The 20,882-nt window shown below is 44.1% G+C and overlaps 1 protein-coding gene across 2 annotated transcripts in view; it reads left to right on the forward strand.

Moving 5' to 3' along the window:
• Positions 1–20,882, forward strand: part of DOCK1 (dedicator of cytokinesis 1) — a 502,522-nt gene that overhangs the window by 379,298 nt on the left and 102,342 nt on the right. For both annotated transcript variants that reach the window (XM_046651107.1, XM_046651115.1), the window contains exon 30: positions 15,229–15,307. In XM_046651107.1, coding sequence (XP_046507063.1) covers positions 15,229–15,307 — 79 coding nt within the window. The remainder of the gene's footprint in view (positions 1–15,228; positions 15,308–20,882) is intronic.

Below are 20,882 nucleotides of genomic sequence, written 5' to 3' on the forward strand. Positions count from 1 at the left end.
TCTCTTCCCATAGGTAGCCACCTCTTCACCCACCCCTTGCCCTCCTAGCCCTTTTCCTCTCCCATGCCTTTTCCGCATTCGATGTAAAGTGGAGGAGGATGACATCAGCTCATGCGTTCCTGATAATCTTCTGGAGTTCTTTGGCTCAAGTTAACCCAGCCCCTGCCCCGAGGGTGGCACACCCCAAATGCGAGCAGCCAAATCCGGTACAGGGCTCTGTGGCTGCTGCTTCGTACCGTGTGTAAAAATAACATTTCCTGGGAAAGCTGGAGACCACTTCTCCATAACCACCCTGCCGAGCGAGTCTGATGCTATTTCAGAGGCGTCTGCTCTGACGTTTGGTCTTGCTCCACACACTCCTTCCACAGCCTCTCAGTAACGTCCCCTCCAGTCTGGCTGTCTCGCCCATTGATGCTTCTGGGACTTGAGCAAAGTACGTGTATTTCTTTTCAGCCAATTGTGCTAAAATAAAGGCAGGCTATTTAAACTGCAGTTTCCCCAATATAGCTTTTAAAAACCAAATATAGTTATCTATAAAGGGTACTTCTGTGGTAATGCCAGGCAGCTCAGTTAAATCTGTGGGGTGCTTCCTGTGTGGGGGTGCTTGCATCTGAGCCAGTGAGCCATGGGGTGGGGAGAAGGATGGGCAGCAGCTTGGCTTCTTATTTCTGCTCTACTCTTACTAGCTGGGTAACCTGGGCAAGTGGTGAGCCTCCTGGATCCTTCGTGTCCCACCTGTACATTATAGAGAGTTAAATATGTGAGCTCCTAGCCCAGCAGGTGCGTTGAGAATTGCTTGATCGATGTTAGCTCTCTCGTCCTTGCATGTGACGAAAAAGAGCCTACTTTTTTCCTACTGTGTATTTCAGCATCTCGCTGGTGTCCAGTGTTTCTCCCACTGCTGGGTGGTGTCAAGGTCAATTGTGAAATAAGCCACTATGCATCTGAGTCTTGCACCATCCCCCCACGGTGAGGTGTGGCAGCAGAGATGGAAAGAAGTACTGTGAGGGAGGATGCTGCTCGTGGACAGCTGGTTCTTGATTGTTGAGGAGCGGGGAGGGATCCTTTGGCTCTCCCCAGCCGAGCTGCATCTGTCATGGGATCAAGAAACAGCAGGTAAACAGAGATATTCTCAAAGCCATCAAGAAGAAGTATGATGTAGATGCTCACTCAGAGGAGACTCCTGCAGGAAGAGAAATCTGCTGGTGATGGCTTCAACCCCTGGACCTGAAATGACAAAGAGATGGACTGAGTAGAAATAACCCATCTCAAATTCAGTTGACAACCTAGCACTAGCCACATCTCCTGGGAAACATGAAGTGGCCTTAACTGTCATCTGCCTGTCATCTCATACTTGCCATTAATTGGGCATTCTTTAATGTAGCATGTCAATGATTAGAATTCAGAAACAACTGGAAAGTTGATTTCCTAAGGGGCAGCTTGAGAAGACAGCCCCATGTTTGGCCCCCACTGAGGTTCTAGGGCAGGACTGGGGACTTGTGCACATGTCGTCTCATGGCTAGCATTCTCTCTAAGCCCATTTTGCAGATGTGACAGCTGAACTCTAGGCCAGCGCCAAGTCATGCCTCTGTAAGGTGGAGAGCCACACTGTTGGGAACTCACTGAAGGCAAGCTTTAGGATCTTTTTTGTAGATAATGTTAGTTGTTCATCATTATAAATGGGTGGAAGTTAGCTGTTATGCACCACTTTCCAACAGGTTATAATGAAAGAAAGTCTCAGATCAGAGTCTTCCACACACAGACATTTAGTCAAAAATACTTTCTCACCAACAGGCACAATCAATGCACACAGTCTGTTCTGAGGCTTCATGAGGCCCCACTTCGCTGTCTTTTTAAGTGGCGAGAAAGTCTCCCGGAGGTAGGATTTGTTTAGGCTTATAGTCATCATCAGGCAACTGAAGTCCTCCAAACCAGTGGCTTGACACTAGAGTGGAAGGTCAAGCCTTAGGTCCATGTACCCTATTTACATGAGTCGGGAGAGTCCCTAAAATATTTTAGCTCATCTGCCTACCAAGCATAGCATTGATTTCAACGAGGAGCCCCCATTTCTGTTATCCATTATATTCATTAAGAAGGCGCAAATTTCACAAAAGAAAATAATTTCTAACAATTATCATTCTCACATTTCTGCTTTTGATCAAGGTGAGGCTAACCGAAGCACTCTTCGGGAATGTGGTTTTCTGATGAAAGGTTGGAGACCAACTGACTACTAGAGTGTAGCACTCTCTGTTAAGTACCTGAGGGTAGTTTGCAGACCTCCTAAAACTAACCTTGTGCTTACTGTGTGCCAGGAACTGTTCTAGGCACTGTACACGTTTTAGCTCATTTAATCTTTACCACCTAGCAGGTTGATGTACTCTTGACACCCATTTCATGGATGAGGAAACTGAGGAAACCAGCTCAAGGTTTATACAGTTAGTCACTTGTAGAGCCTGGATTTCCTCTCAGGTTGTTTATCCCTGGAGTCCCTACTCTAACCACCATGCTAACCTGCCTCCAACACTGACTAGGGCTTGAGTCTCGGTCTTCCAAATATTACACCAGGGCTTCTGTTAAGGAGAAAGCTCAGAGTTGCTTGATAGCTCCAGTCAAGGATGTGGAGATGCTGACTGTTATCTAGGAAAGAATAAACAAGATCAAATGGTCTTAGGAGTAAAAAGTAACAGATTTTAACTAGATAATAGGGAAGGATTAATTAGTTTACAGGGAGAGAGTAGTAGAAACTGTTTTTAGAGATATGAGTAGGAGGTTGTATCTTTTCTTCTTGAATATCACTTGTTAAAATAATAGATACACCCTATTTTCAGCTTTGTGGGCCATACCTTCTCTGTTGTGACATATAAATGAATGGGCATGGTTGTGTGCCAATAAAACTTTGTTTACGAAAACAGACAGAGGGCCAGACTTGGCCCACAGGCTAAAGTTTGCTGACCTCTGAGATATGATATTGTCCAACCTTGGATATGATACTGTTCAATTTTATGTTTTTCTGCTTGGAGTTATAACAGGGACATGGGAAATTGGGTTCCATTAAATGAGGACCACACTACTCTCAGTAAAAAGAAAGCCTTGTCTCTTTAGTGCAGATCAAAGGAATTATTTAGGTGCATTTTATGGACTATATGGGGAAGAAAATAATTTTTCAGTTCTTGAGCTCTCATGGTCTGGGTTGCTCCACTGAATCCAGTGAATAAATGAGCTTGCAATCAGATGACACCATAGGCTTAGAATAAGGTTATGCCCGTTAATAGAGAGTGTCACTCAGTGGTTTGCAGACAAGCGGCTTCCTGAAAGAGCCACTTCATTCTTGCAAGATCTGGTTCAGATTGGTTATTTCTGGCTTTATCTTCTAACCTCCCCTTCACTAAACTGAGTCTTTCATCTTGTCATAAACACTCAGAACAGCACAGGGGCCAACAACAGAAAGAATCCCATGATGAAAGCCTCTCTCTCTGAGGTTAGTCTCAGGCTGCAGGGGAATGGGAGGGGGGCCCAGAAAAACCAGTTTGGCGTTGAAGTTTGTGGCTCCAAGTGTTCAGTGAGGGTCCCAAAGACCCTTCTCCTTACAGAGTCTTCTCTGCTGGAGTATGGGTGGAACTATGAATCAGATGCATGATCACTCCTGTCATTTTGTTATATTACCTGGAAAAAGGGATCATGCACATATAATTCAGGTTAATGATTAGTTGACCTTAAGACAGGGAGATTATCTGGTTGGGCCTAATATAATCACAGGAGCCCTTTAAAAGGACAGTTTTCTCAGGTTCATAGCAGAAGGAGGAGGCAAGAGATTTGAAGCATGAGAAGGACTCGACATGTTGTTGCTGATTTGAAGATGGTGTGTCCACGTGAGAAGGAATGCAGGCAGCTCCTAAGAGCAGAAAGCAGACCCCAGCTGACTGTCAGCAAGGAAACAGGGACCTCAAACCTACAACCTCAAGGAATTGGCATCTGCCTACAGCCTGAACGAGCTTGGAAGAGAAGAGCCTCCAGATCAGAACCCAGCTTGGCCAACACCTGGACCTGAGCCTCCTGTGACCTTAAGCAGAAGACCCCACCAAGCCTGCAGTGAGGTCTGACCCATGGAACTGGCATTGCTTTAAGCCACTGCCTTTGAGGGAATTTGTTCTATATCAACAGAAAACCTACCATGATGGTGGCTCTCCCCAGATAAACTTCACCTGAAGTCTGCCAGCCAGAGCCAGGGGCTGAGCTGCAGCCCTGGGCTGGTGCCTGTCTCTGCAGTACCATTAGGAAACAAGGTCTCAGAACCTGAGCACAAACTGCACCAGGCCACCCATGTCCACCTTGGGAAGTGAACCCTCTCCATGAGAGTCTTTGGCACTATCTAAGCTACTCTCTGTGGACGAAGATGGTTGAAGAAGGTTCCATACACTCAACAATTGAGTGATGGTAATTCTGAGCCACAATAGAATCAAAGAGCCAGAAGCTCTTAGTTACAAGACTTTCTCTTTTCTCATGAGCTTCGACACCAGCTGAGCTTTCGTGAACACTTATCTCCTAAACTCTCCTTTGCCCACTGAAAGCCAAGGAGATACTTCAGAGGCCTCATCTTTTGTATCTTTATCATACTCCCGACCGATTATTGAAGACCTACTATGACCCAGGCCCTTTCCACTGACTCCTCTAATTCCCCCCACCCATAGACCTCAATAAGGAAAACTGGAGGTCAGAGGTGTTAATTCACTTGTGCAAGGTTGCACAGCCTGTAAGTGATGGAACGTGATTTAGGCACAGATCTCAAGGCTCCTACTCTCTCCACTTCTCTACCTCTTTGTGTGTTTCCCCCTGCTCCTCTCCAAGGTGAACACCCCATAGAGAGGCCCCCCAGGCCTAGTGAGAGTGAATAACCAACTAAATGAATAGTGAATAGAAGCAGCAAATCAGCAATGAGGATGGGAAATGAGGAAAACATCTCCACTGCCAGGTAGCCACTCCCGGAACATTCTCAAGCACCTCGGCCCCCCTCAGTGTGCAAAATCCCTGTCCCGGTTTTTAGCCTGTGGCCAGTGAGCCGACAGCAAGTTACAACCATTTGCTAAATGATTACAGTGCCCATTAGCAAGTCTTGAAAATGAACCAGGATAAATTCTAGGCATAGCTGGAATATTCCGAGATGAAATAACTGGAAAGAAGCATTCCCCTTTGCAATTATCCTAGTGTCTCCTAAGAATTTCTGCCTTGAACCTTACAGTTGGCTCAAGGCCTCTGACTACTTAATTTTTTCCTGGGCTCCCTAGGTGGATTCAATTACACTGTGTTTTATTTTATACAAGATACATTGTGGGTGCTGTAGGGAATAAAGAGTCAGCACAGATGGACTGTCAATGGACATGCAGTAGAACTGAGGCATGCCAGGTAGGGGACCACTGTCACATGTTAAGTGAGACATGACATACTTGGGCCATAAAGGACTCTGAGTGGATGGTTGCTGTTGTCATTATTAGTCCTATTTATTTATGTTTATGATTATTTGTTACTGCCCCACCTACTCCCAGAACAGATCTGAACAACCTGATCCTTTGGGGAGTAAAAGTGAAAGATTCTTATTTCCGTGTGTGTGTGTGTGTGTGTGTGTGTGTACGTGTGTGTATGTGTTTCAAATCACGGAGCTTAGTCACACTGATGGTGGAGTTATGGACAGAAAAATCATGACTTCCACTGCTGTAGTTTCTAGAAATGTCCAGTTCTCTTTCCTTCTCATGTTTTTCTTTTTTCTTTTGGTAAAATATATGTAAACTTAAAATTTGCCATTTTAACTATTTCTATGTGGACAATTGAGTGGTGTTAAGTACATTCACAATGTTGTGCAACCATCACCACTGTTTATTTCCAAAATGTTTCATCACCGAACAGAAATTCTTAACTCCTCGTTCTGACCCTCCACTCTCCATTCCCACATATTTGGAACTCAGAAAATCCTCTAGATAGTAACATACACTCTTACACCCGGGAAAGCACATCTTCCAGGACAGTCTGTGCCCATGCCCAAGGGACGGGGCCACGGTGACTCTTCCTTCCCTGCTTCCTCCGCCCTCCAGCCTGCCGTGGCACATCCACTCATGGTTGTCCTTGACTCCTCCAGTTAGTGGTCCTAGATGGATGCCAAGGTGCTGGGGGCGGCGGGTGGAGGGGGAGTAGTCTCTGGGGTGAGCCAGGGCCTTTACTTATTGTCACAACTGATTCTGTGAGTTGGGATATGCCCATTCCGTAACCGAGCAAAAACGGGCTCATCCTGCTCACCTCAATCTGGTGCCAATCAATTGCAAACAAGCCCGTGGTTGGAAAAGGAAAATTTATACGATTAGCCAGCATAATCGGAAGATGGTGGACTAGTGACCTGAAGAACCGTCTTAAAATCATACAGATCTTGAGGCAGTTTCTATAGGGGAAATGGGCAGATAAGGAGGGGGTTTAGGGATGTCCACCATCTGGTGTGACCAACTTCAAGACGCCACATTATCTCTTTCTTCTGTCATTCGTGATGGGTACCAACGCAGAATTTTTCTTTCAGGAGGGTCGTCATGTTCCTAGGGAATTCAGAGAACAAAGTTTTCTGGTCACAGGTGGGAGACATACGTAAGCGAGGGTCATAGAACCAGCAATCATGTATTTTGTGAAAGGGAGAGGTGCTTTCTCATCGGGCCGACGTGCAGGCTAGAATGTATCCACAGAGGCTAGTGAGTCACGACCAACGACCACAGTTACAGTGTTGCTTCTTTTCTCTCTGATGTCTTCCATTGTGGTGACTTAAGATCTTGCTGTTACAATTCCTTCTGCTTCCTCCAGCAACAGAGAATTCTCACTTCCCAGTGTTCGCTGGTAGGCGTTCCTGATGTGTCTGTCCTGGGGATTTTTTTCCTCTCACCCAAGGTGCCCCTAAATCCATCCACACTTATTTTGTGATGTTGAAATAGGTGAACCGGGCAGGCTTGGGTAAGGAGAGGAGAATAAAGAGGAGAAGGGAGTAGAGAGTAGAGGGATGGGGTGGCTTTGTGAATCTTTAACACTTGACCCTGAAATAAGACTATTAAACATGCTTGGTGCCCTGGAAGCGCAATGGCAGGCATCTGCCCACTTTAGTCTCCAAATCACTTTTGTCCCCGCACTTGGTAACTCCACTTCTGGGCTCCAAGTGGGACGTTATCTCCTCTAAGCTTTGAAGGGGGCTTTTTAATGTCTTTTTGATCAGCAAGTTTTATTTTCCGATGACAAAGAAACAGGTATGAACCCAACCCTCCTCACTGAATTGGTGAAAAACTCTCCAAAAATCTCTGTAGAACACAGATCAGAATGTATCACAGCTTTGCAGAGACAGCAGAATTGTCTGTACACAGCCAGATAACTTTGCAACGCAACTACTCAACATGGCTGTTATAGTGGGAAAACAACTGTAGAAAACCCCTAAATGAATGGGTGTGGCTGTTTTCTAATAAAACTAATTATGCTACCTCACACCCATTATGATGTCTACTATTAAAAAAACAAAACTATCAAGTATCGGGATGTGGAGAAATTGGAATCCTTGTGCACTATTGTTGGAATATAAAATAGTGCAGCCACCACAGAAACTAGTTTGGGAGCTCCTCAAACAATTAAAAGTAGAAATACCATGTGGTCTGGCATTTTCACTTCTGGGAATAGACCCAAAAGAATTGAAAGCGGGCACCTGAAGAGACATTTGCAAACCCATGTTCATAGCAGCATTATTTGCAATAGCCGAAAGGTGGAAGTAACCTAAGTGTCCATCAAGAGAGGAATGGATAAATAAAATGTGGTCTATCCATACAGTGGAATATTATTCAGTCTTAAAAGGGGAGGAAATTCTGACACATGCTACAACATGGATGAACCTCGAGGGCATCGTGCTAAGTGAAATAAGCCTGACACAAAAGGACAAATATTGCATCATTCCACTTATATGAGGTATCTAAAATAGTCAAACTCATCAAAATAGAAAGTAAAATGATGGTTGCCAGGGACTGGGGTTGGTGGAAATGGGGAGTGAGTGTTTAATGGGTGCAGAGTTCAGTTTTGCATGATGACAAGAGTTCTGTGGATGGATGGTGGCGATGGGTGCACAGCAATGTGAATGTACTCAATTCCACTGAAACGTACACTTAAAAATGGTTAAAATAATAAATTTATGTTATATGTATTTTACCACAATTTTTTAAAAAGCCTTTATAAAGAAAACCTTTTTATTTACAAAAATAATCTGTGGCCTGTAGTTTGCTGAGCCCTGCTTTGAAGAGTGGGGGAGGCCATTGTAGCCATTGTAGGAAGCACAATTCCAACCGGGTGAGCTTGGTGAGAAGTAGCTGACCTAGGATTCATACCCCAATTATTCTATAGGATGAGAGATGTATATGTGTATTTGTTATAACAATAATCAATGCCATTCACGAGACAGTTGCTACATCGCAGACACAGATTCCTCATGAAGGTCTGGTGAGGTCAGTGTTAAGAGCCCATTGTACGTAGGAGAAGACCGAGGCCCTGAGAACAGAGGGTCCTACCCAAAATCATGCGGCTCGCCAGTGACAGTGGTGCATCCTGAGCATTAGCTAGAAGTTGGGGGCAGTATGTGCCCCAGTGTTAAGAATGTCCCATCACCTCTGTGCAAGGCAGGCACCTTCTGTTGCCAAGATAGGTTAGAAAAGTCTGACAAGAGAATGTATTTAAAGTCTTTGCTATGAAGTGGCTTAAACCTGGCAAAAATTAACTTAGAGAACACCATAAAAACAATAGGGGCCAATCTGAAAATGTTATATACTGTGTGATTCCAACTGTATGACTTCCCGGACAGGGCAAAGCTGTGGAGACAATAAAGAGATCGTGGTGGTTTTGCCAGGTGCTCAGCAGGAGGGAGGGAGGGATGAATGGGCGGCACACAGAGGATGTTTAGGGCAGTGGAACTATTCAGTGTGATGCTCTAATGATGGACACGTGTCCACAGCCATAGGATGTAGAACCTAAGAGTGAACCCTAACATAAACTGTAGAGTTTGGGTGATAATGACATGTCAATGTAGGTTCTTCACTGGTAACAAATGAACCATCTGGTGCAGGATGTTGATAATGGGGGAGGAAGAGTATGTGGGAACTCTGTAATTTCCACTTAATTTTTCTGTGAACCTGAAACTACTCTAAGAAATAAAGTCTGTAAAAAAAAAAAAGATAATAATAATGTAGGAGGGGTTAAGAGATGGCATAGAGATTAAACAATCATGGGCAGAAGGTGGCAACTGTTGAAGCTGGGTGAAGGGTGCATGGTCTTTTATGCTGTCTACTTTTGTATATGTTGGAAATTTTCCTTAATACAGTGTAAAAGCAACACAATTGCAGGAATTTAGTTGTATCATGCTGACCACATGATTAAGGTTCCTAAGGATGGCAGCATAATTTAGTGAGTGGATTGTGGCCTTGGTCTAAGGCTGCTCTTTCCTTCTAGGAACATGTACATCTGTCTCTCTGAGCTTCTGTTTCCCTATTTTTAAAATACTGGGTAATTCATGCCCCACAAGACTTGTGAGCATCAAGTAACAGAATTTCTGTGAAAGTGACGACAGTGCTTGGAATGTGTGGTGCTTAGTCAATGCTTATCAGCAATGCTGCAGAAACTAGAGCTGGTTAAGAGGGAGAGGAAACAGGAGAGCTGGGGTTGGTCTCAGCCGCTTTCAGGATTTCTCACCTTTGGCCCGTGGTGGCTCATTGGCCGCAAGTACTGTTTTGGCTGGAATCTGAGACAGAATGTGCATGCAGGGTGCCACTCTGTTTAGCATGAGTCACACAAGTAGACCAGGCCCGGAGTTCTCTGCTCATGGAGACCCCACAGCAGGGACGACACAGTCTTAGTCCAGAGTACACGCTTCCTGGGATTTCTTTTATTCCCATGAGCATCACAGACGGAGCCTGCTTCTACCAGGGCTGGCCAGCGGAAAGGCTCTGAGCAGTTTGGATTTTAGTTAAGAGTTTGATGGATGTTGAAGCCTTACTGACTTGAAAAAGAAATGAGGAAATCTTAGAAAAAGGAAAAGTCCTTAGTGCGTTCCAGAAACAGTGCAGTTGAATTTTTTGGCTTTACTGCTCCTGACCGCAGGTGTTCCTTCTCTGCTTTAAAGTCTTCAGGGCCCCCACTGCCCACCATCCAAAGGAAGACTCGGTGCCCTGGCATTTCCAGCCTCTCACCATCTGGCCCCAGCCGAACCTTCCAGCCTCATTTCCAGAAAGTTCCCGTGATAGTGGTTTGCCCACTGTTTCCCAAATCTCCAATATGGGAGGCAGGGCCCACCCAGACCCCCACCTTCCCTGCATCACTCCACCTCTTTTCTGCCAGGCTCTTTCTTAGAAGTCCTTCTTTGTGCATATGTCTTCACTTCCCACCCAGGGTCCCACTCTAGGAAGTGGCTGATCCTGTTTAGTCACAAACTTGACAAAAGAGCCACTCTGCCAAGTGTGGGATGTGCTAGAAGACCCATTGTCTCCCCTCCCCGTCTACCGGAAGTAACATTGCTGCATCTCTTTTTATCACTTCATCTTAAGTTGCTTCTCCTTCCCAGCATTCCTGAATTCTGCGGAAATCATTTTAAGGCAGATTTCCAGCTACTATTATGTGACTCATCGTTCTGGGATAGAATCTGTCACTTTTAATTTGTTTCCTTCTTTCCAACCATTTTGGGCAAAACATTTTGTTAAAAGATGCATTTTTTTTTCCCCTGAAGAGACTCTTGTTTTACTGCCAGGGGTATTTAAATGCCCTCATATTGAACGCTACAATCTAATTATGTAACATAAAGTAAGTTTAAGGAAGGAATTTAAAAAACCCCACAGCTTCACCATTTGAGAAATGGGGCTTTGCATTCCGCTGGAAGTTCAATGTCTTTCTTGATATTTTTCTTTCTGTAGTAATGAGGCACCTCATCTTCGGGTTTTATTGGCAGCAAACACTGGCTAACAGAGATGCTAGAAATGCCTGGGGCTCCGTCATAATAAAGTCATTTTAGTGACTGTAATTGTGCCAGGAGCTTCTAATAGTTAAATTGGTTCCTGATTACGTTCCACTTGCTAAGTTCCCCTCTACTCAATTAACACATAATTATTTAGGACTGTGCTACTTTTATTGCTCTCCACATGTTGCTTTCCAATAGGCAGCTTTTGGGGACCATCCCCCCTTGGAGCCCATGAGGCATCATCGCCTTTTTGTGCAAGAACAGAGCAGGGATATGGGCCAAGGGCAAGGCCTATGGGGCCTGCTCTCTAAAATGCTTGTGGCTAAAAGAGCCTTGGAACTAGGCAGGTAACTCTTGCCGGCAGAGGCTCACCCAACCACACCCAACCTATCTCCTAAAGACGTGCAGAAAATTCACAGGACGTGTCTTCCCGTTTTACCAAATGCTACTTGACATTTTGTAAAGTGTCAGCAGAGATCAGTGTGCGAATGACTTTGTATTATGTGGCGACATCTCTTTCTTACCTTTAATCTCAAAGTTAGAAAAACCCTCAAAAACCCTTAGTTTGAGGGAGCTTCAAGGCCCTATAGTTTAGTACCTTCATTTGTTGGTTGAAAATGTAAGAATCTCAAAAACTTGAGCAACTTTCTGAAGGTCACATAGCTAAATGTTTACAGGGACGTGAAGAGAGAGAATGAATTGGATTTAGACTATAATTGGATGTGTGTGCATGTGTGTGTATATGTGTGTGTGTGTGTGTGTGTGTAGACAACAAACTCATATTTGACAACGTCAGGAATTATGGTCCTGGACAGACCACTGGCTCTGAGAGATCTGTTAGTGTGGGTATAAACCAACAGTTCCTTAGGTCAGAACATTTCAGAATGTGTGTAGTGCTCAGGGGTCCTTTTAGATCCTTTGGAGGATCCTGATATGTAAAAGACAAAGTTCCTGCCACCAAGGAAAGAGCTCAGGAGGTGGAGAGGAGAGTGGGGAAACCAGCTCCAGAATGCCAAATGCCTACTGAGAAAGTTGGTTAACAAGAACCTCAAAAGAGCTGAACCCCGCAGTAGAAAGTCTACTTGGAGTGCGAGGACTCCAGGGAGAGCCAGGGGCTGCCAAATATTCTAGGCTCCCTGAGCCCACTGACTTGGGTCAGGGCCTGATCTTCTGGGCCAGCTCATCCATCCTTCATTGGTCCATCCATCCATCCATTCATTCCTGTGACTAAAACTTAGTGAACATATGTGACATGCCAGATGCTGACTTGGCACTGCGAGTACATGGGTGAATAAGCAGACAGGACCATTTGGGAACAGTTCTGGAGGACTTCCCTGTCCTTGAGCACAGCTCCAACAGTGCCCAGCACAGACGAGTCACCAGGGACGCAGAGGCCAGCCCACTCAAACTGCACCCTCCCTCTCCTTGCCTCTCGACGAAAAGGATTTGCTCTTGAGCAGTGTTGAGCCAGTCTGAACCCTTCGTTTCAGACTAGCAAGGCATCCTGCTGTCCGTTCACTTGGCTTAGCTTGTGATCCTCTCCACAGTCCTCTGTGACTGAAAGCAGATTGTTAGGCAAAAGCTTTAATGTGATTTCCTTACTTATTTTCTCTAGGTTGGCATTTATTAGAAGTAACTCATGAATTACAGCAGATAATAGATATTTTGACCTAAAAGTTATTCTCTGTTTATTTTCTTTTTGACTAAATAATTGATTTATCTTCAGATGGACTTGGGACGTTGCGAAGTTTTTAATCCCATCAAATGTGAACTGTAGGATATAATTTGCATGAGTTGTGGATGTGGCCCTGGATGCAGCCAGCCGGAGCTTCATCTCTCCATTGTTTCCTGCATCGATTACAGTTTTTATTTGATCTTTCCTTTAGTTTTCCTCCAATGATGCACATTCTGTGTTGTTTTTTGTCCTGGGTTTTAAAAAAATTTCTAGTGAAGCTAAATTATAGAATCTCTCACAGCACTGCTCATTCTCAGTGGTCATTTCATTAAAAAGTTTTTGTTCAGCCTTCTTATTTCAGCATGACTTTTTTAAAGAAAAAAGTCATTGTGAGAAATATATTTAAGTAGCTGAAATTGTTCCAAAGCTTAATTAGAAGTGGCATATTGCACCTGTTTGGGTGCTATCTTGAGGCAAAATAATTAGCCTGTAATAATAATGTATGTTCTAGTAAGCTTGTCATTATTGTCATAGAGGCCTGGAGAGAAGGTCTTCCTTAAAGCTCATAGGACCATGGGTATTCTAGTGAACAGCTGAGTTCTGAAGCTGAAGGAAAAATTAAGAAAAAAGAAGTTTGTTAGTGGCCATAAGCCCCGTGTTTTTGTGCTGCAGCAGAGCCCTTGCCCCTAATGACAGGAAGTTGTCTTATTCCATTGACACTTGGGTGATTTCCTTTGGTTGCTGGCATTAATGCAATGCACGTCCTCAGATGTTATCTGAGCGCAGTTGCCAAGGGTCAAGTGGACATGTAAACCATCTTCTCCCTAACCACACATCTATGCATCCCGTACTTCAGAGAGCTGAATGTGACACGGGAGACCCCAGCCCAAGACTGGAGGGCTGATTAGGGTTGCCAGGTGTCCTGTACCTACAAGGCATGTCCTGGATTTAGTGATTTTGTCCTGGTCCTATATTAACTTGTCAGGATGTGCTAAATGCCCTATGTTCGTTTTTTTTTTTTTGGATGACTTACAAAATTCAGCAGGAAGAGCTATTTTTTAGACTTAACTGGACATCCTATATTTGCAAAATCTGGCAGCCTTATGGCTGATGGATGCTGCTGCCCAGTCTGTACTCCTGGTTAATGGACAAGCCACGATCCCAAGTCCCTTCATTAATAGTCACTTAAAACACAAATTCCTCCTTTATGGTTTTATTTAACATGGACACACACCCCATGGCCTTTACCAGGGAAGAATTCAAATAACTGACTCCAGTTTTCTTCAGTGATTGAGATAGCAAACTCCATCACAGGCCATTTGTTACACCTGTTTCTGTCCTTGATCCCACTGATAGGTTTCTTACTGAAATGATGTCTGCAAATCTGCTTTCTTAGCACTGTACACAGTAGGAGTGTGAGAGGAAGTGCCAGACAGTGGGTCTTGGGCAGCGGGTGGTGGTGGGAGGTGGTGATGGAGACCTCCTTAAAGCCCCGGGTGGAGATTCGCTTTCTCCATCCTCGCAGGCTGACTGGCCTTTAATGGCTCTGGGATGGCCAGGGATGGGGAGCTTCTCCAGGCAGGCATAGCTGAAGAGAGCGTGTTCTCAGAGAGCGCTGCTTCCTAGTAACCTAGATTTCTCTTATACTTTCTGGCTGCTTCCTGCTGTCTAAATAGAGGAAGTGTAATTAAGTTTATTATCTGTGACCTAATGCTAATTCCTCTCGCGTCCTGCCTTTGTGCAAAGGGAGAAGGGTCATTTAAAAAGAAGTATCTGAACTAAGCTTTATTGTTGTAAACACTCTCAAGGGTAATAAAACAAATCTTCTGAATGAATAAGCTTGTGAAAGTACTTAGTACTCTGGAGTCATTTGTGACAGCCCGTATTGCATATTTCGTCATAGTAAAGTAAAAGTCAAGGTATTAAAGGATATGATATTTTGCTCAGAGTGTTTAAAATTGTGAATTGTCCATGAACCATTGAATTAAATCTCTGCTAAAATTCTTGTCAAATCACTTTCAGACCTACTAAGGCTTTTAAAATCAATTTAAACATGTAAACAGTGCCCCAAATTAGCATTTGGAGTATAGGACAAATGATACAGAAGTAAGCCACACCTCCAAGCATGGTAATATTTCACCAAACCATTCCAAGCCTGATAGCTGGTGTGTATCAGCACTTTCAAATGCTTAACTTTAAAAAGCTGGCTAAGCGAGGACCAATTTAATAATATAACATTAAGACATTGTGATGTGAGAAAAGGACTTAATTTGTACCGTTCCTTTTTTTTTAAAATTAGTTTTTTTTAGTGATACTTTTCATATGTTACTTTCAGGTGCTGTTATCTGGTCTGTTATTCTGCATGTGCTAATTTCTTTGATTAATTTGGAGAGTATCTGCATATAATTCTCTGGGCTTTTCACTGGCAAAACCTCACAGCTTTTTACAGGACTAAGTTCACTTTCCAGACAGTCTTGGATCGGATCTAATTGAAATGCCAAATCTACAAAAGTACCAGAGCAAAAGTGTGTAATTATGTAATTTTCTCTTGATCTTTCAGAGTCTTCCTGCGAGCGATTAATCAGTATGCAGATATGCTGAACAAGAAGTTTCTGGATCAAGCCAACTTTGAGCTACAGGTAAGAGAAGAGGGAGACATGACCTTTGTTGGGAAATCATGTTAAAACAAATTATTCATCTGAGCCAATATCTTCTGTTTCTAATCCTCAAATTTAATTGGTCTCCCATCCAAGATGTGGAGATGGAATTTACAATATGGACATTTGGAACCAGAGCATTGAAAATTATGCCCTTGGGGTATTTGCTCAATTTAGCAAGGAAGGAGATGGAGCTGTCTCAGAGAGAAAGTGTTGGATCAGAGTGACAAGTAGGGGCTCTCTGAGCTGGGAGGCCACCATGTCTCAGTTGGTATGGCTGCCAAGATTGTCTCAGATCATCCTAATGTGGGGAGGAAAGGAGCTGCAGAGGAGGCCAAGTGGGTTTGCATCACTGAGCTCATCTGGCTGGTAGAACTCAGGTTTTCCCTGATAAATTCTCTCCCTGCTTTGTGCTACCCACAGTGGCCTTTACCAGGCAAAAGGCCCTACCCCTATATGCCTGGGGTTGTGGTCAGCTGGTCAGGCTCAGCCCTACTCCTCCAGTACTTGCAGCGTGTGTGTGTGTTTGTGTGTGTGTGATAAGGACTGATTTTGCCTGGCATCATTTCTTACTATACATCTGGTATTTGTGGCTCTCGGTGCCTTTGTACCCCAGATGTGTTTCTGCTAATAATCATTTTGCATTATTACTACTTAGTTTTGTTTACTAAAGTTTGCAAATACAGAAAGTGTCCAGATGCAAATGGCATTAGTTTCCTGGGCAGGATTGTTCACTGAGAGGGAACCTGAGGATTTATGTACACTCACTGGGTGGCCCAGCTCTGTTGTCTGTCACCAGATAACAGAAATTAGACACCCATCTACTGTCCCTTTTTCATTGCTTTCTCAACTTTTAGAGCTAATGTGATAGTCAATTTAGATTGAGTTCTAAGGTACCTATGCCCTTATTTCTTTTAAAATTTAAAATTTATAATTTATTAACATTATACTATATAAGTATATAATATAACAAGCACTATATATCTAAAAATGTTTTTTCACAATTTTTAATTTTTTATCATTTTCTCTGCTTAATGCTTGTTTTCACATGTCCTGAAACACAGATATATACTCATTGTGAGACATTCGTGCACTGTAAATCAGCACCTTGAGTAAAATATGAAAGACTCCTTCCCTCCCTTTTCACCCTCCACAGGGTAAATTTTAATCAGGGTGACTTTTTTGGGGGTGGGGAGGGAAGATTGGCCCTGAGCGAACATCTTTTGCCAGTCTTCCCCCTTTTTTTTTTTTTCTGCTTAAGGAAGATTGTTGCTGAGCTAAGCCCTGTGCCAATCTGCCTCTATTTTATGTGGGACGCCACCACAGCATGGCTTGTCTTAGCAGTGCTAGGTCTGTGCCCCAGATCCGAAACTGTGAACCCCAGGCTGCTGAAGCAGAGCATGCAAAATTAACCACTGGGCCACTGAGCCGGCCCCAGGGTGACTTTTAACTAATCATTGTGTGCTCTTTCTAACTTTTCTTTAAGCATTTCTGCGGACCTACGCATCCTTTCTGTTGGCTTTTAACGTGAGTTGGATCATACCTATATGTTTTTCAGTTCTGTCATATTCCACAATATAAATGTACGATGTGCAGGCAGTCCTGTACTGATGACCTCCAGGCTGTTCCCATTTCTTCCCTGTTGCAAGCAATGCTACCGCGAACAGTCTGACAATGCGTCTCAGGGCTGCAGTGCTATAGAGAACAGGTTCCTGGAAGCATAATTGCCAGGCTGAATGGTAAGAAATTTTAAGTTTAATGGACATGGATAAATTACCCTCCTAAAATGCTTTAGCAATTTGCAATCCCACCAACCTTCTTTGAGAGCAACCATTGTCTGGAATCTTCTCCAATGCCAATTTCTTTAAAATGATTGGTTCTTATTTTTGTTGGAATTTCTCTGCCTGCTAGTTAGGCTGCAGTTCCTCATGGCCTGTGTGATTTCTGCTGTGAACCATCTGATCATTTCCTCTGCTCGTTTTTCTCTTGGGCTCTTTGTTGTATATTTTGTAAGTTGAAGTTCTTGATAGAGCCTAGTTATAGGTTTAGGCTTATCCTATAGAAATATTTAATTTTTCTGCAGTCCATCTGTCATTTCTTTTATGGCTCTTGGGTTTTAGGTTTTGCTTGGCAAATCCTTCTTTGCTTCAATGTTATCAATGTAACTATTTTTTATGTAGTTAGTATCTGCTAATACCGTTATAGTTGTGCTTTGTTTTTCTTTTAATTTTCCAGTGATTAATCCATCTGGGATTTCTATAGTTAGCGTTAGGAGTAAGAGTTTAACTTCACTTTTCCCCACGTAGTTTCATGAATGATGAGGAATCTTCTTTCCCAATGATTTGAAATGCTGCTGTAAAAAACACAGTTGCCAATGTGTGTGTGTCAGTTCTATTTTCTGTGTTCTTCCCTACTGGTTTTATACCCAGCTAGTAGAGCCAGGACTTCCCCATTAGTGTGTTATTACAAAATCATCTTGGCTCTTCCTGTGTATTTCCTCTTCCATGTGAAATTCAAATCAGCTTGTTAACTTTTTTTTTTTTTTTAAAGATTTTATTTTTTCCTTTTTCTCCCCAAAGCCCCCTGGTACATAGTTTTGTATTCTTCGTTGTGGGTTCTTCTAGTTGTGGCATGTGGGACGCTGCCTCAGCGTGGTCTGAAGAGCAGTGCCATGTCCGCGCCCAGGATTCGAACCAACGAAACACTGGGCCGCCTGCAGCGGAGCGCGCGAACTTAACCACTCGGCCACGGGGCCAGCCCCTTGTTAACTTTTTTTTTTAATGCTGCTTGTATTTTAATTGAGATTCCTTTGGATTTATAAATAAATGTAGGGGAAATGTTACAGTATTTGGGGAAATACTTTGCAGTATTTATTTTTTCCCATCCCATACAGGAATGTTTAGGTCTCCTTTTTGTGACCTTCCTTAGGTTTTCTCATTGGATCCACATAGGCCCTGCCCCTCACTTGCTGGGTAGATTGCTGTGTACATTAAGTGTGGCTGCTGTGAGTGTGGGCTCCTTTTTCCCAGCACATTGGTTATTGCTACCCTTGTTCATTGTTTCATGAATAAGGTCCCCTGGATGTTCCCCTCATGCCCACATGCCTTAGCAGCAATGCGCTCTTTCAGCCCAGCAAAGCACCTTGCCCCTTGGCAGGTGCAAAGTGCATTCTATCCTGGAGGACACCCACTCTCCCACCCCCAGGGGGAGTGCTTGGGTGCTGTATAGGGAGGCAGCCTTCAGTGAGTGCTCTAGGCAGCTGGTGCTCTGATGAGGCCCATTCTTATGTTCTTACATCCCCAGCCTGCCTCACAGTTCTCTCTCCTGACGCTTCCTTCTCCTTAAACTCATCAGCCCTGAGGGCTGCTGCTTACCTTGTGTCCCTCTGCTCCTCCTCAGCCTGCTTCTCATTTCTGGCAAGCACTGTTCAAAGAACTCTTTTTCTTAACCTTCTAGTAGTAAGCTGCCAATCGGACACCCTATCACCTCCTCAATACTGTAGTGTATATTTCCTACTAACAAGGACTTTCTCCTACATAACTACAATAAAACTACCCAAATCAGGAAATTTACATCATTGTTACTACTGTCTACTCCTCAGACCCCATTCGAGTTCAGACGTTCCGATCGTATCGATGTCCCAGTCATAGGTCACCATCACCCGTTGCAGTTAGTTGTCATATGCATTGCTTACGGTTTTGTTTGCTTTTAATGTGGAATTTTTATATGATTTTTTTAAGACTTTTTACAGCAGTTTTAGGTTCACAGAAAAATTGAGAGGAAGGTACAGAGATTTCCCGTATGCCACCTGTCTCCACATATGCCCAGCCTCCCCCAGCTATCAACATGCTGCGCCTGAATGGTACATTTGTTACAATCAATGAACCTGTATTGACACATTGTTATCACCCAGAGTCCATAGTTTACATTAGTTTGCTCTTGGTGTTGTACATTCTGTGGGTTTGCACAAATGTATAATGACTTGTATCCTCTATTATAGTATCATGCAGAGTAGTTTCATTGCCCTAAAAATCCTCTGTGCTCCACCTGTTCATCTTCCCTCCCTGCCCTGCATTCAGTTTTTGTGTCTTTTTTGTCTCCTTCAGACTAGAATAGTTCCTCACTCTTTCTTGACTATCCTGTCCTTGACACTTTTTTTAGGCTTTATTTTTATTTTACTTATTTATTTTTTGTTGAGGAAGATTTGCCCTGAGCTAACATCTGTTGCCAATCCTCCTTATCTTTTTTTTTTCACTTGAGGAAGATTTACCCTGAGCTAACATCTGTACCAATCTTCCTCTATTTTTCATGCGGGTTGCTGCCACAGCATGGCCACTGATGAGTGTGTAGGTCCACCCCCTGGAACTGGACCCAGGCCACTGAAGCAGAAGGCATAGAACCTAACCACCAGGCCACAGGGCCCGCCCCTGTCTGACACTTTTGAAGAGCACAGGCGTGTTATTTGCAGAAGGCCCCGCAGTGTGGGCTGTCTCATGTTTCCTTGTGCTTAGACCCAAGCTACACCCTTAGTAGGAATATCACCAAAGTGATAACCCCTCACCATGCCAGACCCTTTCAACCCCTGGGGCCCCCCTCACCCTGCTCAGGCTCTAACAGTGGCTAAGGGATTTTTGAGGTGCAGACAGCATGCAGCCTTCCCATTCCTAAAGAAATGAAACCCTCCTCCTGTTTGGTCCAGTCTTGCTTCACGTGCAGAAGAGCCAAGATACCAGGCATGTGGAGCGCAAGGGAATCAACCTCCTTCTTCAGGGCATTTGACGACACTGTTCCCAGAAACGTCTCTCAGGCAGGTTTTAGGAGACTTGTGGCTCAGCAGTCGTCCTGGTCATGTGCGTGAAGAGGATGAGCAGGGAGTTGGTGACGCTGGCGTTTAAAGGAGCGTTCGTGTTTTTGTCAATGTCGGTCTACGGGCAGCCGGTATACGTTAAAGCATGTTCTGGGTCCTGCTCAGGCCATGCCCTGACAGTGATTCTCAGCACGCCCCTGAGGGTGGCCAGCGATTCCTGCCAGTGCTGTGACAAGGAGAGCACTGCCTGACATGGGCGGCCGTAGTCAGGAGGTGTCAGTTCCGAAAACAAAGGAAGCAACTGTACTTTAGTGACTCAAGTCACCCCTTTTATTCCACAAGGGGCTGAAAGAGAAAGTGCCTTTGTGGGTGGTGAAGGAGTATGGGCTTGAGGTCCAGGACATCCCACTCCAGACCCTTGTTCCATGTCACGTGTCACCTGTGGCTTTGGGCGAGTCTCTGAACGTCATCTGAGAAACAGGGGAAGAGTGCTTACTTGGCTGGTTCTGCAGCGATCAAGGAGCTGCTGTGCTGCTACCGAAAGCGCCCAGTTCATGGCAAGCACCGCATAAATGAAGCCCACACACTGCTCACATCCATGCTCGAAAATTGCCACTTACTTCACTGGTAACTAAAACTAGAGTCAATACTGTTTACACTTTATTTTTGTGTAACTCCTTGCAAGTGTCTCTTTTGATATAATAAATATTAGCCTCGTTTTGTAAATGAGAAAACCAACGCCCATACGTT

Source organism: Equus quagga, chromosome 2 (assembly GCF_021613505.1).
Source record: "Equus quagga isolate Etosha38 chromosome 2, UCLA_HA_Equagga_1.0, whole genome shotgun sequence".
In the NCBI taxonomy this organism is placed as follows: domain Eukaryota; kingdom Metazoa; phylum Chordata; class Mammalia; order Perissodactyla; family Equidae; genus Equus; species Equus quagga.